Source organism: Oculina patagonica, chromosome 7 (assembly GCF_052425735.1).
Source record: "Oculina patagonica isolate OP01 chromosome 7, crgOcupat, whole genome shotgun sequence".
In the NCBI taxonomy this organism is placed as follows: Eukaryota; Metazoa; Cnidaria; class Anthozoa; order Scleractinia; family Oculinidae; genus Oculina; species Oculina patagonica.
In genome coordinates, this window is record NC_135764.1 from 27959530 (window position 1) to 27978610 (window position 19081).

Here is a 19081-nt window from a genome sequence, read left to right on the forward strand (position 1 = left end):
AAAAAAATGCAAATACAAAGGAAATAACTGTCTAAGAAGTGGAAGCGAACTGAAAGGCTTACACTTCAATTACAAACCAGGAATATAACGAAGCATACAGTTAACAACGCGAACAAAATTTACGCGTAATAAAATTAACGCGAATTTAAGAAAAGTTCTGGTTAAATGCTTATAGTATACGTGTTTACATCAATAAAATTAAAGCGAATTTTTGAAATTCGCGTTAATAACATGAATCGTTAATTTCCTTTATAATATCATAGGTGACAAATTACTCCTTAATTTTAGCGCGAAATTTTAACGTTAATTTATAATTTCACATGTGAAATTATAAAATTGCCATGGCAACGTAGTTAGCGGCAAGATGGCGTCCGGGATAAAAGATGTTTTAAAGGTTAAACTTTGTACATTTTCGCTTGAATTTCATCTTAGCCAGCTAGCCTCGGAGTTCGCGATGCACTAAACTAGTCAAAAACCTACGATTGCAAGCGTAATTTGTCACCTATGATAATAAAATGTAATCAAATGTTATACTCGTAAAATTACGAAATAATTTCACTCGTCACCATTTGATTACCCATACTTATTCATTCAAAATATTTCTCTGTTTCTGATTAGCTTTCGATCCCCGGTTAATTCCAGCTAACAGGCTAGCGCCGACCAATTTTGGAAGAAATTCCAATTATTGGACGATGATGTCAATCGTCCAACATCAAAAATTAATGGATCGCAACCTCGTTCCCAAGAACCGCTGACGTCACGCGACTGAACGGCTTTGCTGTCGAGCAGGTTGCGAAAATGGCCGCTAGATTTGAGCATTACGTAGAGATAAAATTTTAAAGTTATTAGAAGACAAGGAAAGTCAAAACACGGAAAAAGCAACGAAGGGGAGTCCCCTTGCATCAGGAGCGCGGTCAAAAGCACGGTAAGCCCGGCCTGACCGGGCTTTCCGGCCTTTATGCCACGCTTGCCAGGAAAGCGTGGCCTGGAAAAGCGTGGCAACCATGGCCAAGGCCGGGCTTTCATGGCCTCCCTGGCCATAAAAGCCCGGCTTTCCTGGCTATGAAAATTTTATGCCCCTTTATGCCGGACTTGCCAGGAAAGCGCGGCCTTTGAAAAGTGTGGTAAGCTCGGCCAAAGCTGGGCTTTCATGCCCCCCTTGGCCACAAAAGCCTGGCTTTCCTTGATTTAAAAGTTCCATGACCATTTTTTTAGAATGGCTTTCCTTATGGAAAACCAATGGTCAGAAGTCCTGATTACTCTTGGCCATGAGGAGGACAGAAAAGACAAAAAAAGGGGTCAATAAAAATATTAAAAGTCAAGGACTAAGTGTCACATCAAAACTGTAGTTTCAGTAAAGGATAGATTCAGGATGTATTTTCCGGTTTAATATTAACTAGAAAAGGTTATCTCTATTTATTCTCTGTGACTGAATGGGCTGTTATGCTGCATGAAATGCTCATTTAAAATGGGAAATAAATTTTTAGCTTTCTGGGAGTTCCAAGAAATACTTGGGATTTCTAAGGAGCTTATTCTTAAATTAAATACTCAACTCGTGTATTCAAGTGAATACCAATTTTAAGCCTTGGATTTCTGCCACTGAATTTTTGGAAATTCCAACTTCAAACACTTAAAATAAAAAATTGACCATTATTTCACAGCAAAAACATTGCTTACCGAGATTGAGATAACAAAGAATTTTAGACCGCGGAGTCCATTTTGCATTCTCATCAGTATCGCCTGCATCGCAAATGAAGTAAGGCTTTCCACACTTCGAATTCTCGAAAACCTTGACGGATAAACTGACCACTCGATGTGTGTGTTCGATTCTCACCATTTATTATTTTGTAAACCTTGAATACTTCACAAGAATGACATTACAACAAACAGAAAGCTTCGCTTGATTCCCGTGATTGCATCACCATTACCATTGAGACTGCAGTTCAACTCTCCAGCGGACTTTTGTTGAGAAACCAATCACGTTACACAAATCATCCCATGTGACTTCCCACGTGACTATTGTCACGTTGAATCGTTACTTTTGGCGCCCGTTCTGTTTTGAATTTATCTCTTGCTGTTGATCGCTCGTGAGAAAATGTTTTGTAGTCTAAATTGTTACAGGAGCCAGTATATGTTATTTCGCTTACAGTATTTATAGAGAACAGGTTTTGCTTTGTAAATGGCGAAAACTTGTGATTTTTGGACCTGATCGAAGGCCTTGTTTATGGTGGAACGTCATGGCAGTCGAGCAGTCGTTTACAAAGTGCTTTGGTGAGTAAGAGTTCAACGTAGCTAATAATGTATTTCTCCAATAAAACCGGTTGGACTTTCATGGAACCGAAGGCTTGACATTTACAGAAGCATAACACTTTATTTGCTCGAACTGCATTTTAGCCGTTGGACTTGAAATTCTTTCCGCCGTGTGTGTGTGACGTCCGTTATAGTTTCGCCCAGGAATTGAAATAATCTCCAAACCGTTTTGGTTGCAAATAATAAGACTGTTGTAGATTGTGGATTTTTCACAGTGAATTTTCCAGGGAAATGCTATCCAACATTTCTTGTTGGCACTGATCTAATTGCAAGCTCAGTAAACTGTTCCTAAAGTTCATGTGCACAGTTACTGAAATACCGAGAGGTTAATCGGGAATGCATTTAATTTTATTACAGGCTTAATAAAAGAACGAGGAAACCTTCAATTCTAAACTGGACAATCTAGAGAGAACTGAACTTTATCATTCATCTCATGCATCAGAAGACAGCCAGCAGCTAAGTCTGTTTCTTCCTAATGTCTGAGTCAGAAACCATTAGCCACAAGTTTTGAAGTGTTGAATTTATATGCCAATTCAAGGAATCTAATTGTTATGAATGCGCAAAGGAATTTAATGAAAGTGTAAACATCCGAAAAGTGTTGACCGAATAAAAAAAAAATATATATTACAATTGAGTCAGAGAGTGTTTACAAAAAGTTAATTTTCTTAGTTTAAAGCATGCTTAAATTCCTTGGCCAGTCTGGCTAAAGCCTGGCTTTTAGGCCATATCCTGACCCCGGTTTCCCTGGCCTGGCCAGGCCGGGCTTGCCCTGTGGTCCCGAATTTTTTATCCCTTGGCTAGCCCGGCCAAAGCCCGGCTTGTGGCCGCGCTCACCCCGGCTTTTAGGCCGGGCTTTGACCCCGGCTTTCCCCAGTCTGACCGGGTTCCTGATGAAAGGGTCGATCCATTTTGAAAGCGTATCTTCAAGAGCAAAAGATCCCTGATCCAGCCACAGCGGAGGACTTGGAACGGTTTTACGAAAATTCTACGTCGAAGTAAGCAAGAACGATGGAAACCTGTACTCGAAAACATCGCTTTGTGTCATCAGATTTCGCTTCAATAGACACTTCAAGCAAGTGCTATATATCGACATTATAAAGGACAAGAAATTTAATAAAGGTAACCGAGTTTTTAAAGTTTAAATCAAATTTAAAAGCGAACGTTGTTGTGTATTTGTGTTCTTTGCCTACTGTCAAAACCCTATTGAATTCATTTTGTGCATTTGGAGCTCTGGAAATATTTTGAATAAATAATAAAACAATTATTGAATTCGGCTTTCGTATGATATGAAGAATTATGCAGATCTCGGAGGGTGTTATATAACTACCTCCTCGATCTGCATAATTCTTCATATCATACTCAGCCTCATCCAATAATTGCTAAATAATAAGGTACTAGAAGTACAAACTATGGGACCTAAGATTCGTGTCCATGGGCAATGTAAAACATTAGTTTGGTGTAAAACGTGCGGTGGTGTAATCTATCGTGGGTGAACTGTTTTGTTAGTTTGCCTGAGGTACTCTGATTTTATGCAAAAAAGTAGTTGCTAAATCGATACTGCCTGACCCCAACTGTAAAACTACTGAACCCTTCTATCGTCGTGCGGATGAATTCAAATTGAGCCCAGTTCGCGAGTGTGACGCTCTTCGTCTTTGCTTTCCTTTTCAGCACTCGGCATGAGATTAGCAACATTCTACTTAAATAATTGGCCCTCGGAGTCAATTCAATGGACTTCACAAACAATCCAGTGAATTTCACTATTATATCGAACAGTTTCTGATGGCGTGCTTCATTCCTTGATTTCGAAATGGCCCGAAGGAAAAATGCTAATTGCGGAAATTGTTATGTCTAGCAGATACCTCCGAGACATAATAAAAACCTTGCCTTGTCGCCAAAGCGCTGTCATGAGACTAATTTGTCGCTTGCATTGAACATTCCTTTCATATTTACTAGACAAGAACCGTGGGAACCACGCTTGAAGAAGGTACCAAATTGTAAAAAAGGAAAAAAAAGCAAAAAACATGTCTAACAGATTTTCTCAATTTTGCGACAGTCTTAATGACAGAACTTATACTCTAGTGCGTGTAAGCTAAGGTTGCTGGTTTTGTAGCAATAAGAGATAAGGCAGTAAGCAGGGACGGCGGAGCCGGGGGGGCTGAGGGGGCTTTAGCTTCCCCCCCCCCCACTTTTACAGAAAAATAAAGAATTAATAAGAGAAGAGTCTTTCAAGCCCCCCCACTTCAAGTCACTAGTTAACCCCCCCCCCCCCCCCCCAGTTGAAAAAATGCTCCGCCGTCCATGGTAAGTGCTGTAAGACTAGCACCAAAGCAATTCCAAACTTAGCCAAAGTCACATTTCCCTTGAGAGAAAGACGTCAACGATAACCTTGAAAAATCAAATCTATGCTGATTGTGTAAGTTAATCATGCAGCGTGTCCAACTAATTGTCTATAGAAAAAAATAAGAAGCAAGAAAAAAATTAACAGCGATACTAATCTCGAGTCTTAAGGAAACTCCATAAAATTGCTAACAGCATACCCATTTGTTGCTACTTTTCAGAAAATAAAGTTGCTTGTTAGTGCTAGTAAATATGTTGCAAAAAGAAATGCCTTCAACATTGAAGTTTTGCATCGTATCCTACATCGTTCAAGCATATCATGATCAGCTACATCTCATTTACATCAATTGGAAAAATACTGTAATTATGACGACTTGTTTTCAACTGTAGCAAACTTTGCTTTAACGATCTTGCACAAACAACGGTGATTTCAATAGCTAGTGCGCTAACATAAACGCGTGCGCTTCGTAAGAATGCCTCAGCTGAATGACAATAAAATCCCAGAAATGTAGTGCGACTTGTATTTACTTTGCACGCGCTGATAATAATTATTTGAAGTCATCTTAGCTTCAAATGGTACCTGAGCTTTTTAACTGCCAAAGGAATCGCGAACACTGGTTATAATCACCACCGGGATTATAACTCTACTCGAATGGAAACTTCTGCTGCAATGACATAAAAGTGATACGTTCAAGAGGGACATGCCAAACAAAATGAGTGTAGGCGCACGGTGCGGTATTTACGATTTTCCTTGTATATAGAGAAACCCGGAAATATGTCATACTTTATTCGGTCAGACGAAAGATTGGACATTTCCGGAAGGCTGATAAGTTTTTTTTTGTTTAGTAACTGCGTATCACATATTGCACTGAATATATTTTACTGAAGAGACGAACATGTGGGAATATTTTTGCTTTCATGACTGAGAGACAGCAGCCGAGACAAATCAAAGCTAAACGAACCGTATTTTGATTGAATTGAATCGACACAAGGTGGAGAGTTAACGTGAAAGCCAACAAAAAATTCTGTCTAGCTCTGACCACTAATTTTAAACCCAGCCCTAGCTTACCTTGCGAAATTGTTGAACAGATATGTTATCCCAACTGTAAGCTTCACCACACCTTTAAACTTCCTGTGTGGTTCTGAATAGTTATTGCACACTCGTCTGTATTTATAATGACAAAAATCACTGAACCAGTTCAAATACTATTATATTTCGGACAGCTCCGACACATAATTACTTAGAAACCTTCAGAACCTTTAAACCGTCAAAGTGATCTCTTGAACATTCCCCACATAATTGTACACATGGACTGTGGAAACCACATTGGTACTAGCCAGCTGATCGTGAAAAAGCCGGCAGTCTCACCGACTGTTAAGAGGGGTTTGCTCTACGGACCGACTAAGGTATGCAAGATAGCAAAGACCGATTTTCCCAAACTTTGCCAGAATAAAGGCCTCGGTAAACTAGTTCTAAAAATATAAGTTTCGGGTCCTTAAGAAATTTTTTGATTTTTTAGTAGAATTTTTAATATTTTGCCCGTGGCGGCACGCTAAATCAACGCCGAAATAGCGACTTTTGTGAAAGCTGTTGTTCATATATTAAAAGCGTGCTAGAAAATAATTACCAAGGAATTTAAAACCTTTCATTTCCTCTACCTATAAGTGGTGTCAAAATTATGTGGAACAAAAACTGGAATTTTTAACGGAATTTTTAACTTTATACATTTTGACAGTCGTAGCAACAGCCGAATTTTGCCTAAATTCACGGGTCAAAAAATCACTCTGGTACACGACTTTACCCTTCAAGACTATACGCCGTAGAAAGAGAAATTTCCCATCTACAGTTTCCACGAGAAAAATATTGGGATAAACGAAACGACGAATTTTGAGAGCGTTTTGAAAATAGGTCACTCGAGTCATATGAGTGACCTTTCGACCTTCCGTGTCAATAACAACAACTAACGGAAGGTCTTCAAATGTTACGTTTCTTCGTTAAAAGACGTGTAATTTCCACTTTGTTGCATGCTTTTAAATAAAAGGAAACCAGGTTTTTTGTGGTGGAATTGCTTATTTGCTATGTTGGCGAATTTGTTCGAAACTTTCGCGAGAGTTTTGAAATGCGAGCTTATCTTCTGCTTTGAGCGGTTCCGGTACGTTGATTACCAAATTATACTTTCGAATCTGCTTTCAACGAGAATGTGGCATCTACAACGAAGTAAATACCAAATCACTGAGAAATAACGAAATATTTCTTACCTTTATGATTTTTCCTAGTCCAGAAACCACATTATTCGTACCAAAATACGGAGCGAAATGCCTCCTGACGTCTTCTTGTCGCACGCGATCATGTTTCAAAGTAACGTCCATGTTAACGATTAACTTGGCAAAACCGCATAATTCAACAGGAAGTTCAGTTCACTGAGGCTTTCTTGGTAGTGCAGCAGCGCATTTTCCCGATCTTACTTTGACATCTCAAATACTCGACGCTGTCAGCTGTGTTCTGAGATGTGATGTGAATGTGCAAAGCTAAACTGGATAACTCCAATTCACCCCGGAAGTGGCGCGGCCACGAAGCAAATTTTCAACTACCGATTGTACTTGCTGTCACTCCAGTGCAGTTCATTTTGACAGAAACGACTGTGCGAGCTTTTGCTTATGGCCGCGTGTGAATATGGACAGATTGCAGGGGGAGAATGTGGTCCTAGTGTGGACAATCCGGCAAATTCGAATAGTGTCGTCATTGCTAAATGTACCAAAGACATACAAGGACATCTACGTGCGTACGACGTTCGAGACGCTTCTTTAGACTCGGAGCCAAAGCTATTACTAGCACGAGCAGGTATGTTGTAGTTGTACGGATTTGTTAGTAACTAATAATTTATACCCGCTTAGTTTTATTCTCAAGCACCCAAGACATGTATGATTCTCGTGAATCTGACTAAAATTTAGAACAATAAAGTAAATACGAAGCAGGTGAAGGCACAGTAATAATTAATAATTACTAACAATTAGCATAACACTTTTACTGATCTTTACTTTTATGTAAGATAAAGTAAGGTCTGCATACAAAAATAGTGGACCATAAATTACACCCGGAGCGTATCTTGGTTCCCGTGGCATGGGTAGCCTAGGATGGTAGTCCAACAGAGGGTTATCCCCATCATTAACTCGCCGGTACCCAAGGTAGAGAGAGGTACTGTGAGAGTAAAGTGTCCTGCCCAAGAACACAACAGTGTCCCCGGTAAGGGCTCGAACTGGGAGCGCTCGGTTCGGAGCTACTAACCGTTGGGTCACCGCGCCTGGCAGGTGCATAGCGACTTTTAAACGTGGAATTGAAGCGTGACGAATGCGTGACAAATGCGTCACGAAAGTGGACTGTTTCTAGTACCCAGTTTCCTTTTGGCTTAGCTCACAAAAGAAGAGAAATAGCTTACTTAGACTATAGTAAAAGGATATAACATATGAAGGCAGTGACGTGTCATCAATGGTAAAAACAATTATCAAGAGAATATTGTCAAATGTTGTTAAGCACAGTGCCTTGCTTGTTTTCTTTTAAAAAGGCATTTTCAATGTGGGCGAAGATCATCTCAAACTCACAATTTGCCCAAGACACCTCGACAAGTTTGGCATCAGATGGCGTTCAAATAAAAGAAATTGTGCCGCTCCAAGTGGATGGTCTTCGCATGGGAAGTCAGTATCAGGAGTAAGAGGAATATCTCTTTCTCATGCCAAACTACTCCACCATTTAACCCAAGTACTGCTTCCTGTAGGCTCACGTAAGTTTTCAGCCATATAACACGTTTACACGTTTGATACTTTTTGTTACTCCATATTAAACCGAAATAAGTGGTAGTCTTGGTCAAAATCCGTCCGTTACACATTGATTAATACACAAAATAAAGAGTTGCTTTTTAACTATATTGAGACCAAATTAAGCCCCGAAGGGTTTAGAAAGATTATTTCCCAGAGCTGACCCCCCTCTTATTCCAGGGCCTGGATGATCGGGGGCCCCACTTAGCTTAGAACAAGAAATCAAAGATTTTCTAGTTATACATTCTAGCTAGGTAGAACATGAAATCCAGCCATTTTTTAACTCCTTAGGAATATGCACACAATGTCGAAGAAAGCTGGAGGAGTCAATCTCCTATAGAAAGCACTGCCCAAGAATCTGCAATTTCACCTATCGAAGATCAATGTGACGCAGAACTTGAAGAGGACATATCAGAGAATATCACAAAGGTAAGTAATATGCATCAGCTACAGAGGAGGTTACTCATTGCTGATCTTAACTATGGTCGCTGCTGCTGCCGCAACTCAATGGGTTTTTTTTTTAAATCCACCGGCCAAGTTATTTTCTACTAACTCATCTTCACTTGTATGCAGTAAAGGTTATCATTCAAGCTATTTTACTTGCTGGCATAGCCATATGGATTGCCTTTTTATTCCCAATTGAACATAATTTTTTTCTGTTTAAAACACAGAGAGCAGATGCAGCTAGTTCAGAAGTCATGCAACAACTTGGTGACTCAATCTACCACTTCAAGATAGAAGACTATAGTCCGTGCCAGCCCGACTCTCAACTTGATGACTCAATCCGTCACCTGACGATAGAAGAGGAAAATCTGTCTCAGCCTGATTCTACACTTGGCGATTTAGTTTACCGACTGACAACAGAGGAGACTAGCCTATATCAACCAAACTCACAGTCGGCAAGCAGCGAAACCTCTAGCGGCAGCGACACACCAACAACCAGCCTGACCACGAAACGTTTACTACTGAATGATTTCTTACGTTCATGTGATACTGATACTGTCGGGCCATACAAACGGCGTTGGGAGGAAGCTACCGTACGTACGAGAGCTAACCATGTATCCAAGGCGAAGTCTGTAATTGTGGCTGGCCTTAATGTTATCGCCCCAGGAGATGCAGGCTACCTCTGGGAGGCCGTAAGAAATTCCGGGTCAGTCGAAAAAGAACTCGGTATTGGCGAGCCTGAGGAGCGAAAATATCTTGTTGCTCTGGCAGAGTCTTACGAAAACGCGTCATCCTGGGAAACAAGACGTCAAATATTGTCAATCATGGCGGACCTCACAACTTTCAAACACATCCAGAGCTACATCCCAGGCCTTACCGAATACCGGTTCAAAATGGCAAGACAGCATTCTCTTCAGTATGGGCGTGGAGTCGAAGTACCCCGAGCAAAAAGTCCGAGAATGAGAGTGGAAAGAAAACAGCTTGACCACTTTTTAACTTACATAACGAGTCCGCATGTCATCCAGGATATCCCGTTTGGGCAGCGATACCTCCGCCTCTCCTCTGGGAAGATACTAGAAACACCAAATGTCATCAGGACGATGATCCCCAGCAGACTATTAAAGCAATACCAGACTTACTGTGTGGAAACAGATTTCACTCCATTCAGCCCGGCAACTATGCTAAGAGTCTTGTCGGCCTGTGCGGCTACTACCAGGAAATCCTTGCAGGGTCTGGATTACGTTGCAGCAGACGGTGCGAAAGGTTTTGAAGATCTGTGTTCAATGGTGGAACAGCTTAAAGAAAAAGGGGGACTGGACAGAGAGACTGCTAAAGGCTGGGAGATATCACTGAAGGAAGGGAAGGAATATTTGAAGGCTGACTATAAGGTAACACAAATTATTATTTTTTATTTTGTTTTGTTCTGTGATGCGCTTTTCTCTCGTTATTGCTCCCACTTTGTCGTTACGAAAAATGTTATGATGACCACGGCTGGAAAAGAATATGTCTGGTATTCATAATTGCACCTGCCTTAACATTTCGAAAATACTTCCTACCCCTACTCCAAAATTCAGACGGAAGCCAAATATTTCCCAATTATAGGATAAGCATTACCAAAGATGAGCCTACGGGCTAAGCTTGATTTACTAGCATATTCTTTTTCAAATATTAAACCAAAACGTATTTGTTACGCACATTTAAATCCGAAGATAAGCCACACCTTTACCAATCCCCCCCCCCCCCCCACCTTTATTTGAGCGCCAGCGCTTTTGTCACTTTATGGCTTTTGCTCAGTCTCTTTTCTACAGGTGCATTGTAAGCAACCAAATTGGAAGTGGATGTTCTATTCATACAAGTTACCTTATTGTTACTAAATTTTGCGATTTTGCGAGACCATATTTCGCGGGATTTTCTTTTTGCGATTTAGCCACAACGTACATTAAAACTAGTAAAAATATATCAAAAACGTTAAAAATACGTTTTACGGGTCTTTAATTCGCGATTGCTTGAGAATCGCGAAAATTGTGAAATTATAGACCCATGAAATTAAGTACCAATAAGGTATGTAAATTGCGACTATTTCTGTTTTAACAGGTGCACATATCCGAATGCTGCTCTGTTGCAGACCATTGTAGCAGCTATGCCCTTAGCGACAGCAAGAACAGTGAGCTGAGTTCCTTGTGTTCCCACGACCACAGTCTCAAGTGTTCAAAGTGTGAAAGTATCAGTGAAGTACTTTGCTGTATCGAACGATATTTAACTAAATCAACGCTTGCGCCCGAGGAGGCGGAAGACTTCTCTTACATACATAGTCAGGCCGTCCAGGCAATCCAGGCCTGGAAAGCACACCAACTCAGAACTGTTAAACAAGACACAGCACGAACAGTGTGTTTGAGTGCTTTGGATGAGAGCACTGTCATGATTACGCTAGATTGGGCGATGAAATTTCTTCCACTCAAGTACCGAGAGACCCAATCTGACTGGTATGCAAAGAGAGGCATATCATGGCATATCAGTGTCGTCGCAAGAAAGATGAATGGGTGGTTTGAAAGTCAATGTTTTGTACATATCGTGGAAAACGCATCACAAGAGACCACTGATGTAGTGCGTATCTTGGAACACACCTTGAGATCACTAAAGGAAGAAAATCCCGAAGTCGGCACTGCCTCCCTGCGTCAGGATAACGCTGGATGCTACCACAGCTCTGGCTTAATAGCATCATGCCCTCTCATGAGGGCTAATACGGGGATATATGTTAGCAGAGTGGACTTCAGTGACCCACAGGGGGGAAAGGGGGCCTGCGATAGGAAGGCAGCGACGATTAAATCTCACGTACGCAGGTACGTGAACGAAGGGCATGATATTCAAAACGCCCAGGAATTAAAAACGGCCATTTTGTCGCATGGAGGAGTTCCCGGGGTCCGCGTTGCCGTTGTTGACGCTACTGTAGCTGCTTGTGCACTACCTGAAGTTAAACTCGATGGAATAAGCATGCTGAACAACTTCGAGTTTTCAAGAGACACAGTCAGAGTATGGAAGGCATTTGACGTCGGTGAAGGAAAGCAAATCTGCAAATCAAAAGTTGAAGGTAAGAAAAATGAAAACAGAAATAAATAAATAATAAACAGTGCGCAACTAACGATCAACTTCGCGTATTACACCCAGTAAGTTTGTTGCAAGACATCAAATACGTCTAGTTATCACACAACTAAGGCAGCTGAGAGAGCCGATAAGTGAAATCAAGAAGCCAGTGTGCTTTATTTGTGGTAAAAGGTTATCTTAATCCCTGGGTCTTTTTTGTATGTATCTTTTCATTCTTGATTCACACTGTTAAAGTGTTTATGACACGAAATCTTTTATTGCTTTTTTCTTTCGTTGATATGCTTAAATAAAGAATTGATAGTTAAAATTTGTCCCAAAAAATTTTCCGTCATTTTTTGCCTCCGAAATGTCGCACTCTCAGCCATCTTGAAAATTCATCAAACAAGTAGACGTCACAAAGGTGACGTGACGTACCTATTGTCATAGCGGCGCGCGGCCAAAAGGCTCGTCACGTCAGCTTTGTGACGTCTACTTGTTTGATGAATTTTCAAGATGGCTGAGAGTGCGACATTTCGGCGGCAAAAAATGACGGAAATTTTTTTTTTGGACAAATTTTAACTATGAATCCTTTAACGAAACATATCAACGAAAGAAAAAAGCCAATAAAAGATTTCGTGTCATATACACTTTAAGCTTAGGGTATAAAATTATGCAGGATTTAGTTTATTTTAATACTTAACCATGACATTCCTTTTTTATAGTTCCTGACATTCTGAAGAGTTGCCGATTTGACTGCCAGTTCTCTCCTGGTGGCTTCGTCCGCGCTTCCCAAGACAATTCAAAGAAGCCATGCCTTGATGAAACGTTTGAAGAACAAGAAAACGACAGTGGTGCGGTGGAAGATTCCAGCGTCCTGTTTTCCTGCCCAAATGAGGGTTGTGTAAAGGTTTATCAGAGGTATTCAAGTCTGGAGAAGCATATGTCCTTTGGCAAATGCAAGATGTTGCCAGAAAAAGAGACATTACTAGACAAAGCAAAGAAGTCATACCACATACTCCTTCAAGAAGATGTCAGTTCCGCAAAAGCACTAGAAACAACTGAAGTTGAGGCGACGGAGGGAGCAGGCTTACCTCAGGGTTGGGCCTTGAAAACAGCCAAAAAGCCCAAACGATTTAGTGAAACTCAAAGGAAGTACTTAGAAGACAAGTTCAACCTTGGGCAGGAAACTGGTCACAAACAAAACCCTGAGCAAGTTTCTAAAGATATGCGATTTGCAAAGAAAGCAGACGGGTCGAGGTTGTTCTCCAAAGACGAATTCCTAACTGAACAGCAGATACGGTCGTTCTTTTCAAGAAAGGCAGCTAAGTTGCGCAACGCTGTGGCAACTTCCGACGAGGATATTAGAGCTGTGGAAGTAGAGCAAGAGTTTTGCGATGCCCGCCAGGTTGTATTGGATGACGTGCAGTTACGACACCCCATTGTTTATGACAACTTAAACCCGTGTGACATGCACAAGAAGGGGAGAATGAAAGCATTGAGTATAGCTATGCTCAAGACTGTTTGCGAGTTCTTTGGCGTTTCCACGGACGGATTCATCGCAACCCGCAAAGCGGAGTTTCTTTTCTCCTTAGAGGAGATTGTAAAGGGGTGCAGCTGTTGTAGCAAATAAGACAGCAGTCATGTTGAGGTCTGTTTTCTAAGATTGTTAAGTGTATAGTTTGTTTGCTTAGGCCGGGTGAGATTGTGAAAAGGTGTATAGATTGTTGACTAAGAGGAGATTGTAAATGGGGGTGGCTCTGAGTAGAGATTAAGACACCTGTCAGATTGTCATCTGTTATCACTTGAATTGTATAGCTTGTCCACTAAGGGTAGTTTGTAAAAGATCATCTCTCTAATTAGAGAGTAAGACACCTGTCAAATTGTCATCTGCTATCATTTGAATTGTTATAGCTTGTTCGCTCGCTAAGGGTAGTTTGTAAAGGGGCGTAGCTTTAAGTAGAGAGTAGGACACCTGCCAAATTGTCATCTACTATCACTTAAATTATAGCTTGTTCGCTAAAGGGTAGAAGGGGTGTGGCTCTAAGTAAAGAGTAAGACACCTGTCAAATTGTCATCTGCTATAACTTGAATTGTGTAGCTTGTTCGCTAAAGGGTAGAAGGGGTGTGGCTCTAAGTAGAGAGTAAGGCACCTGTCAAATTGTCATCTGCTTTCACTTGAATTGTTATAGCTTGTTCGCTAAGGGTAGTTTGTAAAGGGGTGTGGCTCTAAGTAGAGAGTAAGAGACCTGTCAAATTGTCTTCTGTTTTCATTCAATTGCATATCATGTTTGCCAGAGGGTAGAAGGGGTGTGGCTCTTAGTTGAGAGTAAGACACCTGCTATCATATGAATTGTATAGCTTGTTCGCCAAAGGGTAGTTTGCAAAGGACGTGGCTCTAAGTAGAAAGTAAGACACCTGTCAAATTGTCATTTTTTGTCATTGAACTGTATAGGTGTGTTGGCTAAGGGGATTGTAAAGGGGTGTGGCTCTTAGTAGGGAGTAAGACACATGTCATATTGTCATCTGAATACAATTGGCTAGCTTTTTGGAGAAGTAGCTGGTTGGTTTAAGGAAATTGTAAAGGGTAGTGCCTGTAAGTAGAGGCTTAGACATTTGCCACATCTGTTTTCCACTTGAATTGTACAGCTTGCTGACCAAGTGGTATAAACCAAACAATAAAGATGTTTCATTGTGGATTTATACTAAATGCACGTACAATGTATGACGGTATGTTTTATACCGCAGTTTCTTAAAGCTGAATAATGTCGCATGGACGATGGAATTTGCCTGTAAAGTTTAACATAATTTCAATAAGAACGTCAAAAAAATAAATATACTAAATACACATATACCTATACATTCGCTTACAAACTATATTTTCAATTACCGTTTAATGAAGTCGATCAATGAAGCAACTTTTACTGTGCTCAAAATGCTCACGAATTTTTTGCTTTTGTGTATATATATATTTTTTAACTGAATTGATTAGCAACCTTTACGTACAGCTGGGTAGCCTGTGGCTTTACTTTACAAATCGTTAACATTCCTAAAAGACAAGCAAAAGACCACTTCTGTTGACCGAGAGCGTCGAGAATTTAAGATGACCAATTCAAGTAACACCGGGAAAACGCGCTATTGCACCACAAAGAAAGACTCAGTGAACGCGGCCATAAGCAAAAGCCGGCACAGTCGTTTCTGTCAAAATGAACTGCACTGGAGTGACAGCAAGTATAATCGGTAGTTGAAAATTTGCTTCGTGGCCGCGCCACTTCCGGGGTGAATTGGAGTTATCCAGTCTAGCTTTGCACATTCACATCACATCTCAGAACTAAGCTGACAGCGTCGAGTATTTGAGATGTCAAAGTAAGATCGGGAAAATGCGCTGCTGCACTACCAAGAAAGCCTCAGTGAACTGAACTTCCTTTTGAATTATGCGGTTTTGCCAAGTTAATCGTTAACATGGATGTCACATTGAAACATGATCGCGTGCGACAAGAAGACATGAAGAGGCATTTCGCTCCGTATTTTGGTACGAATAATGTGGTTTCTGGACTAGGAAAAATCATAAAGGTAAGAAATATTTCTATATTGCTCAGTGATTTGGTATTTACTTCGTTGTAGATGCCACATTCTCGTTGAAAGCAGATTCGAAAGTATAATTTGGTAATCAACGTACCGGAACCGCTCAAAGCAGAAGATAAGCTCGCATTTCAAAACTCTCGCGAAAGTTTCGAACAAATTCGCCAACATAGCAAATAAGCAATTCCACCGCAAAAAACCTGGTTTCCTTTTATTTAAAAGCATGCAACAAAGTGGAAATTACACGTCTTTTAACGAAGAAACGTAACATTTGAAGACCTTCCGTTAGTTGTTGTTATTGACACGGAAGGTCGAAAGGTCACTCATATGACTCGAGTGACCTATTTTCAAAACGCTTTCAAAATTCGTCGTTTCGTTTATCCCAATTTTTTTTTCGCGGAAACTGTAGATGGGAAATTTCTCTATCTACGGCGTATAGTCTTGAAGGGTAAAGTCGTGTACCAGAGTGATTTTTTGACCCGTGAATTTAGGCAAAATTCGGCTGTTGCTACGACTGTCAAAATGTATAAAGTTAAAAATTCCGTTAAAAATTCCAGTTTTTGTTCCATATAATTTTGACACCACTTATAGGTAGAGGAAATGAAAGGTTTTAAATTCCTTGGTAATTATTTTCTAGCACGCTTTTAATATATGAACAACAGCTTTCACAAAAGTCGCTATTTCGGCGTTGATTTAGCGTGCCGCCACGGGCAAAATATTAAAAATTCTACTAAAAAATCAAAAAATTTCTTAAGGACCCGAAACTTATATTTTTAGAACTAGTTTACCGAGGCCTTTATTCTGGCAAAGTTTGGGAAAATGGGTCTTTGCTATCTTGCATACCTTAGTCGGTCCGTAGAGCAAACCCCTCTTAAGTAACTGATATTCTGGTATAAAGTGCATGTGAGCTATAGTTCGGGCGTGCAAAACGGACTGTGAAAACAGAGTGCACGGCCCTCTAGATAGAGCAATCATTTATCACTTCGGTTTCTCAACAGCCAGCTCCAAAGTCACAGCAGAATTCGCCGTCACTAGTAAGAGTCCTAATAAGTAACAGTAAGTTAAGCCTTGAGCCAAGAGGCCCATACTGCTGGAGCTTATCCCGATTTCTGTAGCATTAAAGTGACTGTGTCACGGCCGAATTAAGTTTATCTTTTAAGTTTTGCCTAATTCTTGCTATGAAACGTAACGTTTGCTTTGAAATATATAACCCCTAGGGATCCCAATGTCAAAATGATATTGAAATCCGTTTCAATCTTCGTCACTTTTGGCCATCCGTATCTTTTTTTGTATTTGCTGTGCTATTGAAATGTTTCTTCACTGTTTTAAGAGGTTATTTTTATATTTCAACGAATTTGATGGTGATTTCCGATGCCTTAATTTGGTTGAAATCCGCCTCCCACCACCCCTGGATGGGATGCTAGCCCATCCCAGAGTACCCCCTACCCAATCACCGGTACCCATAATACACCTGGGTGGAGAGAGGCACTATGAAAGTAAGGTGTATTGCCCAAGAACACAACACAGGTGACCCCGGCCAGGGCTCCAACGCGGGCAGTTCGATCCGGAGTCAGGCGCTCTAACCATATTAGGCCACCGCGCCTTCTCAGTGTTACATCATTAGCCTTGCGCGTTGGCCACTATTAAAGCTAAATGTAATCGACACTCAAATAAAGTCATTCATTCATTCAGGGCTATTTAAAAAATGTCGAAGCTGAAAAGGAAAAATCACATGATAATTTCTGTGATCACGACAAATGATTTTGCAAAGGATTATATAAACAGGTTTTCTAGGCTCGAACACTTGTAGATCCATGTATATAAACAAATGATTCGACTAGTAAGACCTACAGACACCATGCAATTTGTCTCAAGAAAGCTCGCGCGCACAAGTCATAAAACACAAACGCTTTTTCATTGCATGAAATGCAATTGAACATTTTATTGATCTCATTTTAAACAGCTCTAAGCCCCCAGCACTACACCTGTCTAATACCATTTATACCGATACAGTGAGCGTAAAACGTTCGCTCAGACAAGCTGCTCTAACGTGTTAATAAGTTGAAACGTTAACGTGGGCAGATCGACGTAAAGACAGCTAACGTTTATTTTGTGAAGCTTGAGACTTCAAAGCCAAGGAATTGCTGTCAAAACTGCTAACAATTGCAATAACTTCTTTCGTATTTTCCTTCATTATCTCCTGCCAAGAATCATACGCCAGAAAAAATACCCTTTCGCAATAGTATGTCAACAAATTTTCACTAGCTAGCCACACGACTTATGTGTTTTACGCATCACGAAGTTTGGTCCTAGTTACCCTTTAAATAATCAATACTAGTGTCTGATACAATTAGAAATTAGTTACTTTAGCATCTGTGCACGACAGCAGAAGGTTATGCCATCCGAAACAGCTTTGATTACTCTCCTTCTTTTTTTCATTTCTTTCTCTCCTTTCTTAACCTCCATCTGGGGTGGCAAGCGTAGAGAATAAAAGGAGAATTGAAGAAACTATGCCCCTCTGACTCAACGACACAAAATGCTTTAGTTTTCCTTGGAGACTATGATCTATCAATGTTATTAAAAAGCAAGCACCCTTAGTTAAATCAATATTATTTTTTGACAATCCGGTAAGAAGTAGATTCGTGACCAGCCCCCAAAACTGAACTGAAATTTTTAACAACATTTTACTTACAGAAGGTTAGTTTTGCGAAGCTAAAAGTTTTGTTCTAGAGACTACTCAGTATTTACTTATGCAATGAGAAAAAACTGGAGCTGGAGATATGCAAATGAAGCAAGTTATTGTAACAGATTGGAAATAGACATTTCAAAGGAACCGTAATTAGTCGTGAAAAGTTGAATCAGTTGAAAAGTTGACCAGTCAGTATCTACTTATTCAATGAGGGAAAACTGGAGCTGGAGATATACAAATGAGGCAGGTTATTGTAACAGATTAGAAATAGACATCAAAGAAGCCAAAAACGTTTAGAAAAAGCTCAAAACTAAAAAAACTTGGTTGGTTGTCATACTTTTGAAATAGGGTTTTTGAGTAGGTTTCTTAACTTTTCGTTGCTTGTTTAGTTTAAGCCGGTACGCATAGTTCTTTTCCTTGTATTTTGCCAGGAGGAGTTACTAACTAGAGTACGTTGAAATGTACGTAGTTTTTCAACGAAATGGTCTTAAGAATGTGATAATAATTTTTAGCAGTTCAGTGCATATCTCGAGCTCGAGTATCTCTAAAGTCTGTCCAGTTCAGTTTCTGCGCATGCCTTCACTCCTCGTCACCGCTGACAAGCACGGCATACCCAGCAGGCTTGTCACGTGACTTCTTGAAGATCTACAGCGCTGTTCCTGCCAAGCAGGCAACACACATCACCAACAGAGCCATCAAAAAGGTGGGACTGGAACCTAGGGGAAAAAAAAATGACAGATAACAAAAAAAATAAGATGACAGCACATGGTTGTTAAAAAAAAAGGTTATTTCAATTGCAATTTTCAAAATTTCCACACGTTAAGCTTT

The 19081-nt window shown here is 40.4% G+C and overlaps 3 protein-coding genes and 1 pseudogene across 5 annotated transcripts in view; 2 read left to right on the forward strand and 2 right to left on the reverse strand.

Annotated features, from left to right (window-relative positions):
• Positions 1-19081, reverse strand: part of LOC144660589 (pancreatic secretory granule membrane major glycoprotein GP2-like) — an 82067-nt gene that overhangs the window by 21594 nt on the left and 41392 nt on the right. The gene's annotated exons all lie outside the window — the stretch shown is intronic.
• Positions 7306-10778, forward strand: LOC144661013 (uncharacterized). Its single transcript, XM_078521731.1, has 5 exons — positions 7306-7489; positions 8211-8353; positions 8752-8889; positions 9132-10292; positions 10713-10778. Exons 1-5 carry the CDS (start codon positions 7306-7308, stop codon positions 10776-10778), a joined length of 1692 nt encoding a protein of 563 aa, XP_078377857.1.
• Positions 11115-13757, forward strand: LOC144660600 (uncharacterized). The gene is made up of 2 exons (XM_078521264.1): positions 11115-11992; positions 12708-13757. The coding sequence occupies exons 1-2, from the start codon at positions 11323-11325 to the stop codon at positions 13613-13615; spliced, it is 1578 nt and encodes a 525-aa protein (XP_078377390.1). The 5' UTR covers positions 11115-11322; the 3' UTR covers positions 13616-13757.
• Positions 17487-19081, reverse strand: part of LOC144660583 (uncharacterized) — a 98495-nt pseudogene continuing 96900 nt past the window's right edge. The window contains exon 13 of the transcript XR_013572116.1: positions 17487-18969. The product of XR_013572116.1 is annotated as an uncharacterized LOC144660583 (transcript). The remainder of the gene's footprint in view (positions 18970-19081) is intronic.